The sequence below is a fragment of the Eucyclogobius newberryi genome, unplaced genomic scaffold (genome assembly GCF_026437365.1).
Source record: "Eucyclogobius newberryi isolate DKJ021-1_F unplaced genomic scaffold, fEucNew1.0.hap1 SCAF_17, whole genome shotgun sequence".
In the NCBI taxonomy this organism is placed as follows: domain Eukaryota; kingdom Metazoa; phylum Chordata; class Actinopteri; order Gobiiformes; family Gobiidae; genus Eucyclogobius; species Eucyclogobius newberryi.
Window position 1 is genome coordinate 30,327,592 of NW_027315801.1, and position 10,164 is coordinate 30,337,755.

The 10,164-nt window shown below is 40.6% G+C and overlaps 2 protein-coding genes across 2 annotated transcripts; both read right to left on the reverse strand.

Moving 5' to 3' along the window:
• Positions 1–1,844: 1,844 nt before the first annotated feature.
• hoxc8a (homeobox C8a) lies at positions 1,845–5,083 on the reverse strand. The gene is made up of 2 exons (XM_072449908.1): positions 4,297–5,083; positions 1,845–3,299 (listed from the first exon to the last, which is right to left on the reverse strand). The coding sequence occupies exons 1-2, from the start codon at positions 4,730–4,732 to the stop codon at positions 2,983–2,985; spliced, it is 753 nt and encodes a 250-aa protein (XP_072306009.1). The 5' UTR covers positions 4,733–5,083; the 3' UTR covers positions 1,845–2,982.
• A 2,430-nt stretch (positions 5,084–7,513) lies between these two features.
• hoxc9a (homeobox C9a) lies at positions 7,514–10,164 on the reverse strand. Its single transcript, XM_072449910.1, has 2 exons — positions 9,276–10,164; positions 7,514–8,261 (listed from the first exon to the last, which is right to left on the reverse strand). Exons 1-2 carry the CDS (start codon positions 9,796–9,798, stop codon positions 8,017–8,019), a joined length of 768 nt encoding a protein of 255 aa, XP_072306011.1. The 5' UTR covers positions 9,799–10,164; the 3' UTR covers positions 7,514–8,016.

Consider the following 10,164-nt stretch of genomic DNA (forward strand, 5'->3'; position numbering starts at 1 on the left):
ACATTTTGAACATAATGCGACCATTAGCTCCAACAACTGACATGTTAAATCCCCTTTAAAGTTTGATTATTGTTTTTTTAAACGAAAAAAACATTTTGTTCTAATGTGGTCTTACTCTGACAAATATATAAGAGAACACACAAAAAATGCTTTTAGAGACGGGATTTCTTTTTCCAACCAGAACCACGGAGAAAATAGGACCACGTACTTTTTACGTCCTTTTCAACGACTTTAAAAAGACAAAACGTGATCGTAAATGTACGCAAAAGGTTATTCCCGATCACTGAAAATGGAAAGCAAATATATCTTCGAAAGGTAAGGTGTTTTTGTGATATAATACAAACGCCTTTAAGCCAGGTATTTTAGAGTGACTTAATGCAACAACAAAATGAATTCTGATATTTCAAAACCAAGCAAACACAATAATAATACATACTTGTGGTGGAGCGCGTTGTCCTTGGTTTGCAGTGAGCGCAGAGTGACGCAAACAGCCAAGCAGCGTCTTTACACCACCAATAAACTTTACAGCAGCTACACTAAACTTTAATGGCAATGTCAACCCCATGCTAAAAGTACACACACAATGGCCGTATAAGTCACAGAAAGGTGTCATTTAGAAAGGCACTGTACAGAATGGCAACGCATGGCGCACAGACGTGAAGCGACAAACATGCAAAATAAAAAATAAAATACATAGAATATTGCTTATTGTTCCACATTATTTTATGTTTCCCCTTAACCCTCACAATAATGCACTCAAAGTGAATAAGCGCAATCATTTTAGGTCACAAAACAAAAGGTGCCACAAATTTAGAAACAAGGGTCTACATTAATCAGTATTTCAAACAAATTCCGCAGTAATATTTCCCCTGTTTTCTTCGATAAAGGGACTAATTATTTGACAATTTCCCACCTCAGTATTTGCATCTAGTGGTTGGTTTGTACATACAATGCTTCACTTGAACGTATTCAAATAAGTGAACGGACGGGCGCTGACAGAAGAGATGGCAATCCACTGAATAATTGAGCATGAGCGCAGACGACGCAACTAATTATGAAAAAGTCAATACAATGTTCCAGCCAAGATGAAATAGAATACCATCACCTTGTCGAATAAACTGCGTGTAAACAATAGAGACCGTAATCTTTTATTTTACCATTTTGTCAAGCCTTGGACACCATTTGTACTTACATACTTCACTCGTTCGTGTCTCCAACATGAACAGCTGCAGGGACATCCATTTGTGTATAGAGGCTTGGATTTTAATACTTTCTCATTTTCGTGACTTGATCAAAAGCAGAAAATATACTTTTTCTCAAACACATAAAAGTGCGTGGGTTTGAAAGACATAAATAGAAGAATGAACTCCCATGAAAGCTTTGTGATTATTTATTTTACTGTATCATGACACCACATCAGATATTAGTCAACCCATACAGTCATTATTCTTCCCAACATTTATTAAAAAGGCTGGAGTCCTCCCTTAGGACAAGATGCCTATTATTGCGCGGATGAATCAAACAGTGTGCATGGCTTTGGCTTGTATGCGGCGCGCGCACTAAATACATTCTACAGAGGAGAAATTGGCACAGCTTCGTTTGAATGATAAGATGCTTTGAAGCCCTGTTTGGTTTATTTACACGTATTAATACTGTAGTGTCTGAAAACGAGTGTGTCCCGTGTGCTCTGGGGCATTTCGTTCATCGTTTTATGCTGTTTGTTGTAAATTCTGCATCGATGTGAACGTGTAATTTGAGGTGCATTATTGCTCTTAGCCTCTTGTATATTTGATTTGTCGGCTGGTATCTGATATTCAACATTGTGACATTAATAAAAACATAAATAAGAGTGAGCCATCTTGTTTATTTGTGATTTTACATCAACAACGGCGAGGACACACAATTCCGTCTTTCACAGGAGAAACACCAGGAAACGAGCATATTGTTAACATCAATATATAACAAGACGTACATAAAGGTTATATTCAGTGCAAAACTACTACGCTATATCACCAGCACATTAAAATAAAAACTCCCTTATGTTTAAAATATGTGTTATTTTAGCAGGTATAATCATACACATCGCTAAATGTGCGTCATAGGCAGTTTTAGTTGTTGGGGAAACAGCTTAAATGTTTTCAGAGCGATGCCCAAGAAAGAGTGTGGAATAAAAATCAGTAAAGGGCAGGGCTCTGAGTTTAGGTAGTGCCGAGTACAATCTTAAAAAGCGTTGGCTTGGAGCTAATTGTCTTCCCAAGACTTAAATTGTCTTCAACAAGTGTATATTGTATATGGGGTAAATGCTACACAGATAAATTAATAGAATAATAGAAGGTTATATAACACTTTCAAATTAAAATCATATGAAATCTGTATATTCAAAAATCTCTATTGCAATTCCCCCAGATATAGGTAGCATCAGAGAATTTCAAACGATTGCATCTCCCTGGTAATCCTAGAGAAAAGAAGTCTGAGGAGCTAATGGCTATCGAGGCCATCCACATAAAACGATAAACAGTACAGTAACAATCAAGATTCAAACTGGTTTATACACTGGCTGTGCGCCGATGTGACAGTTGTTATGAAGTCTCAACAAACCGGGCCTACAATTCTGAAAGGCTACTCTGATATGAGGCTGGAATCTATTTACAAAACACGTTGGCGTTGGTCTTGATCTTATTTGGCGATGCGTTTTGATAAAAGCACATTTGTAAAAAATAGTTATGCCATTTCACAACTAACATGCGTTATTTTTACAGAGACGCAATTTGCTTCAAGTCTCTCAGAAAAGCCAAATGTTATAATACGAGTCAAATTTTGACTTTTTATGACAGTAATATTGGTGGGATTTTCTCCCTTTTGACAAATTGAATGGGTGGTCATAAAGTTGACGCTCTCTGCCTTCCTCTGACTCTCGGTCTGTTTATGGGGCCTCTCTTTTCTCTCGTTTTCAGCCATATAACCATAAAAAGGACCATAAAATCATTCCTTGGCCTCTTCCTTTTCTTCCGCTTCTTTCTCCTCAGTTTCTTCCCCTTCACCGTCCTCGTTGCCCTCCTCTTCGGCCTCGGCTTCAGCCTCTCCTCTCTGGCCTGGAAACTTGTCTTTGTTATTCTCCTTTTTCCACTTCATCCTTCTGTTTTGAAACCAGATCTTGACCTGGCGCTCGGTGAGACTGAGAGCGTGGGACACCTCGATCCGTCGCTTGCGCGTCAGGTAAGGGTTGAACAGAAACTCCTTCTCCAGTTCCAGAGTTTGGTAACGACTGTAGGTTTGCCTTCCGTTTCGTCTTCCTGGGGCTTAAATGAAATAAAGCCAAAGGTTAGCCCGGACTGACCACGGTCCGCCATAAAAGCACTCCGATGACTTATAATTAATTCTGCATTTACTCTCATTTCCCTCTTGGTGAATAACTCAGCTAACGCAGCTTCTTTCATTTTACCTCAGGTGCTGACTCTGACTGACTTATGGACATCTAACTTAAAGTGTATGTATCTTAAAGTGTATATTAAGTGTGTTGTTTGTTTGTTTTTTAAGGTACTGGTGCGTAAACGTGATAGTACTGCAGGTATATATATCCTAACGATGTCATTCAAACCCCAGAAACACTGCATACGTGTTTCCAAATATCTAACAGCTGCACTGTCTTGTTTTAAATATGCAAATTAGTTCAATATGTGTTTTACAGTCATTTAAATGCATCTGTGTGACCCAACACACCATGGAGGGATTTTGCGTCTAATACGGTCTTATTATCCTTACCCTCCATAGCAGAAAAGACAGAAATGTGTCTTTTCCCCTTGGATGGCACTGCTGCCTTAGTTTGAAGCAGACTAAAGTCGAGTGAAAATCTGTCTCACTCTGTTTGTATCCGCACCTGGGCATGTGTGTTAGACTACGTGATCTTAGCCTTTACTGTCACTTTGCGTGCCAGTAGTGAGCTATTTCGAACTGACTTATCCATCTTCTCTCTGTTGCTTTTACAGGTTTGCGAAATGTCTTATGAGAACGATAATTGACTTCAAAGATCTGGTGTCAAGAGCTATGTTTCAGTAGTTGAGCTTTTTTTTTTGAAGACCCTTTTCAAAGCAACCTCTCTGCTCTGTGTGGACATGTGCTGCGGAGTTACAGCAACCTGCAGTACAGGTTGTATGTGCATCATTATGTCCCTCACACGTACATCGTTTTAGAGTTAAACATGATTTAACACACTAACAGTAATAGCAACACGCATGCACGTTGGCACATACACGTAATTAACAGTGAAAGAATAGGAAATAATAACGTTATTCTGACCGTGGGGTCTCATCCAAGGGAACATAAGACTGGGAGAGGAGTTTTGATTTAAGTGGCCTTGTCCTTCCCCGGGGTTAGAGCTGCTCGACGATTTACAGTCTGGGTATTGCGCTAGGCTTGCGTCTTGCTGGGCACCATAAAGCGTTTGCCTCGGAAGGGCTTCATATCCATAAAATTTCGTAGCATCTCCGTGGCAAGCCAGGGCGCAGGGATTTTGCTGGTATCCGGGGTTAGAGATCCCCGTAGTTCCGTGGTGAAAAAAGTCCTGAACGTGATGGGACGGGTGTTGGAAGCCCGGTGCGGCTGCTCCAGGTCCGTAGACCAGCGTGTGGCTGCGGGCAACGCTCTGTGGAAACCTGCAGTCATAGTAAGTTGGCTCCAATGAGTCGCTCCCTTTGTACTTAGAAAAAAGAGGGTTAACAAAATAGGAGCTCATTTTGAGCTAGCATCAAGCACGCACGCTTCCCTGCCGCAGATAATCTCCTTTAGGATGATGGCAGCCTTTTGTTAAGGGTCCCAACTCCTCCAGCGCACGCAGACAAACCGGAACTAGAAGAAACGCTGCCCCTTTGGACAATCTACGGCAGCTCACTCTCTCAGAGCCGTTCCTGTCGGTGGATTGCACTTCGTGGTCCCCAGGTTGTGCAGTTTCTTAATGCATGTGCTTTGAATGTGCGTAAAGCTAATGTCAAAGAAGCTGTCCTGCTCCCAACCGGCACAAGTCCCAGACGCTGCTCTTTTTCTTTTCCTTTTTTTTTTTTAGCTTCCCACTCAACCACCCCCACCACGGTCGCCCCGTTCCTCACCCTCCCTCCTCACCCCCACCCCTTCATCTTTTCAGCGACCGGTCAGACGTGAGGCTTACGTAGATCCACCTCAGGAGGAGCTGTATACTAATCATAACCAACAAGCAAAAAGGCTTTAAATATGATTCATGCTATGTTTCTAACACAAGGTGTTGTTAGCATTAACCTACACATCAGCTGAAAACAACTATAACATATCACAATAGTTATTAAGTGTATTTGAATGGGCCTTCGGATTGGGATATTATGCTTTTTTTTTTCTTAAAAAAGCATACTTTCAATATTTGCACTGGCCCCTAAAGTTTCAACAAAGTAATCAAAGTCGTAAAGGCCATTAAAGAAAGAACACAAGTGTACAGGTGCAAAAGGAAACATCTTACGCGTTGTAATCGAGAAAGATCATTGCGCGCCGTAAAACACTCGCAAATATAAACACGACCTATGAATACTGGGTGCCACTTTACTGACCCCGTAAAACCGGCGCACATTAGCTGTAAATCTCCCCACGTGGACTAGTTCATAAAATGCTACACGTACACGGATGTTTAGCCACAACGAGCGGCTCTTTGGCGTTGTGAATATGCCAGTGTGGTTTTAGCGCTGTAACTAACACTTTGTAGCCAACGTGCGATCGTAAAATATGAAATACACAATTTTATAGACCTCTTACACTCCGTAAATGTGCAGTTTGCCATTGTCTGAGGACTTATGATGCACACGTTGTCCATTTAAATTTGTCAAAAAGGAGTCTTACACCAAAATGACTATGAAAGGCTGTTATTATCAGAATTATTATTATTATTAATATTATCATTGTTGTTGTTTTTTGATTATTAGGTGCTTTTTCCTTTAATTTTGCTCTAATTTGTATTGTGTTCTAAACTGCATGCATCGATGCTGTACATGTAATTGTAATGTTTTGAATAAATAAATAGTGCTTTAAAATGTATTTTAATTGTGCTTTTATTAAAATGTTCTACTTCAATATTATAATGTCTCGTTTGATTTTATTCTAGGCAATTATAAAAAAGAATAATAATAATAATACAAATAATAATAACAATAATAATAATGATAATGATAATACCATGTAATGGTTAATGAATATATGACAATGTATTATAGTATAATATGTTTATTAAAGAATATAAATGGACACAGGGAAAAACAGCAATAAGAAATTAAAACAAAAATGTCTCATTATATTCCAACAGTGCATTTTATTTAATTCTACAGACCTAACATTAAAAGGGAAAGCTCTATTGTATCAGTAATTTTGTCATCGAGAGACTATTTCATTTGCATCCATGTCACTTCAGGGACAAATCCCCTCATAACACACTTCTTCAGCTCAAACCGTGGATCAACAGCGTCATCTAGTGTCCAAAGGTGTCTTATACTAGGTGTGCTCCACCAATCAGAAACAACTGCAGTTTGGACAGAAGGCAGCCCGTTTGTCTCAACAATGGCTCTTCTCTTTCGTTTCTGTAAACACTACAAAGATAAAAGTGCAATAACATTTCAAAACGCCCCCGACTTCAATTTCTTCTTGCCACAAGCAGGTATTGAAACCTGCCATGAGCGCGCGCGTGAGCACATCTGCATACATGCATACAGCCTGAATATTGACTTGTCCCTGTCTAAGTGATGCATTAGAGCACTCACATGGAGCAGGCCTCAGTGTGGTTGCTGCTGGCCATCGGGAAAGGCTAAGCTAACTTAAACATTGCGCATGGGTCTCCTTTGAACGAGTCAGCCACTTCCACCACCACCGGCCATTAAAACCATAAAGTAATTTAGCCCAGACGTCTAGCCAGTTAGTCGAGTTCGCTTTGTTCGTCTGCATTTGAGACAAACAGCCGTGCTCCAACAGGGGCTGTAAAACTGGCATTTTTGTCCGAGCAGTGCGGAAATGCTCGATTGGTCCTTTGAAACCACTGCATCCTGTGCGTATTGTTGACCACCACAAAAAGACAATTTAGGCTGATACCAGGAAACAAATGTGCGACATTGGTTGATTGCTTTCACGTTGATTTTTTTCATGCTTATAACTGAGATGCCACCGCCACACAACAAGCTCTGACATACAAACATATGCCAAGACAACAAAACAATGTATCTGATATAAAGTATTACTTAAGCCGACACACACAGCGCGTCACGTGTTTACGCTGCGTCCTGCGTGTTGCGTAAAACATCATCAGCATCTTATGTTTGTGTTTATGGATATGTCAGTAACTGCTATTCGGTGCCATATTGTTAAGTGAACGAATATGATCCAGTTATAATAGTTGTGTTTCGATCATTATCTAACTGAACAAACGTATGGTGTCCTCCTCCCCAAACACACACAACCAGTCAAGTGTTAGATGTGTTCATTTTAAATTCAAGATCAATAGACAATGCACTAATTTAGTATTTATGTTTGTATTTACACACATCTGTATTCACACAGAATATGTTACAATCAAAGAAAATGGGTGGAGAAATACAACGATGCGCATCACAACAAAATACAAGGCGAGCGCAGATATGTCTCTTTGAATAAAACAAGCAATGTACAAGAAATCAAATTATGACAGACACTTCCACTTAATAAATTATTGAGTATGAAATCGAAATGAATTCAAGTATTTTCTTGAAGAACATAGGCTATCCAAACATTGATTCTTACAAAAAAAGCACAAAAGGACAAATGAATATAGCCTACATCCTGTTTATTATTTCTATACATTGTAGTAATTTTGAGGGACATGAAATTGTGCACTAAGAAAGACAAATAGCTTCAAAACAGCTAAGAATATAAATTGGAACAAAGTGATCAATACAAAGAAGAGACGTTGTGTTTTGGTTCATCTGTGCTGTCCATCACTAGTGTTTTAGATGTGATTTGAAAAATAGTCCCGTTTATTCGTTATTGTTCTTTTATCTCTCCTTTTTCTTTATTCATTTTCTTCATCTTCATTCGCCGGTTCTGAAACCAAATTTTGACCTGCCTCTCGGTCAGATTCAGGACTCTGGCGACCTCATAACGTCGATCCCGTGTAAGGTACATATTAAACAAAAACTCTTTCTCCAGTTCAAGAGTCTGGTGTTTTGAATAAGGACATCGCTTCTTCCTCGTGGAGCGGGCGTGTATCCAATTTGCCACTGGGTTGTCTGAAAATGGCAAAAAACAAAACAAAACAAAAAAATCATAAATGACATCAAAATCTAAAAATTCCAAACGACTTTAGACACATTATTACACAAGTGTTCGTGTTGTTTGTATTTTATAAATTAGCAATAGAACAAAATACGCTTCATTAGGCTTGATTTAGCAAAATTAAATACAATATGATCCTATAGTATATTACATTGTATGAACACTAACAATAACATGAGCAATTTAAAAATAACGGCTGAGTAAAGAATTTATCCAAACGCAAAGACACTTGCTTTCTTGTCCCCTTAACTTGAGTAACACCATCGTAAAATACTGAATGTGCTTATTCACTTTATTGGCCCATAAAGTGGCCAGTAGTTCAAGCCTTTACAGGTCCGTGGTGAAAGTCCTCGAGTGAGTCCCTACATTCCTAAAGTTAGTTTAGTTTTCAAGGGTGGGGAGTTTTTGGATTGTCCTGAACGTAATAGAAAGGAGAACCAAGGCTCATATATGAACACACACTTGACTCTATTATTTTTTGCAACTTTTAAGTGAATTTTACCATCAAGAATAAAACTGAGCATATTTTTTCTGCAGAGCTATAATGGCCCATAATATAAGCAGCACAAAGGCGGCTTGTAGTTTTGGTGTGCCATATGTTCACGTCAACTACTATAACTACATTAATTACAATAGTATTTCGTAAGGAATCCCGACTCACATTAAAATCATCAAAGCTTGATTTTATCTCATGTTTTACTTCCCCCAAATTCAACTTCTTGCTGTATAGGTCTGAGTCCATGTTTACAACCCTGCCAGTTTTATAGCCCCGATATTAACCTGGTAGTAACCTTCTTAAAACTATCCCCAGCAGATGCGCTTCACAACTCAACACAAAAGGGAGTATGGAATAGCTTATAATTTCTGTCCATGTTGAACTTTATAAGGGTTTGAAGCCTTAACCGCCCCGCACACTCCCCGCACAGCCTCCCACCCGCACGGATTGCGCGACAAGAGCTTGAACTTACTCGGATCTAGCTCCGGCTTGTCGTCTTTATGTTTCCCTGAAGTCACAAACTCCGACTCGGGAGAGGGCAGGTTCGGCTGGGTCTTGTCGCGTATATCTGCGGGGGAGCAGTACAGATAATCCGTGAAGGTCCTGCCGCTGGCACCGAGACACTCGCCGGCTTTGTGCTCCTGGAATTGCCTGCTGGTCCCTGGATAGCCGTGGAAAGGCACCGCTCCGGAGATAGGCTCCAGCCACGAGCGCACGTACCGCGAGTCTGTGCCTAAGTGCGGCTGGTGGCTGTACGGGTGGTAAACGACAGAGGACTGCGAGTGGACCGGAGCCCACGAGCCGGAGAAGACGGTTGGCTTGGGTGCGAAGCTGCAGGAAGGGTAGTCGGCACACTCCGGGACTAGGGGCGTCGGGCGGGCGCCAGCGGGGTGAGACCCGGCCGCAGAAAACCGAGTGGCAGCGAGAACATCCTCATGCTCATGGTTGATCAGAGAGTCCACATAATAATTAGTTATTGGACCCGTGGTCGACATGTCGCTGCGTCCAGGCTCTTAAACATGCATCCGATTATTATATGGACTGTATGTGTACTTTTATCTAGCCATAGAACAATCAAGGCAGGTAATTATTTCTCTGCACTTCCCTGGCTGCGATTGGCTTCCTCGGTAACACGTGATGATATTTACCCACTCAAAGATTGTACAGTGGATCAATGCGCCATACGTCCAAGACTAGGGATGCAAGTCATTTCAATACAGTGTCCCCTTTTTGCTCGTGCACGTGGACCTGTTAGAGGTATCCCCACGAAGAATATCTTCATGATGAAAAAGTAAATCTTATACCGGCGCAAAAGTAGGCGTTTCTTTCGACGAAGCACAGACTTGCGCGCAGTAAAAAGC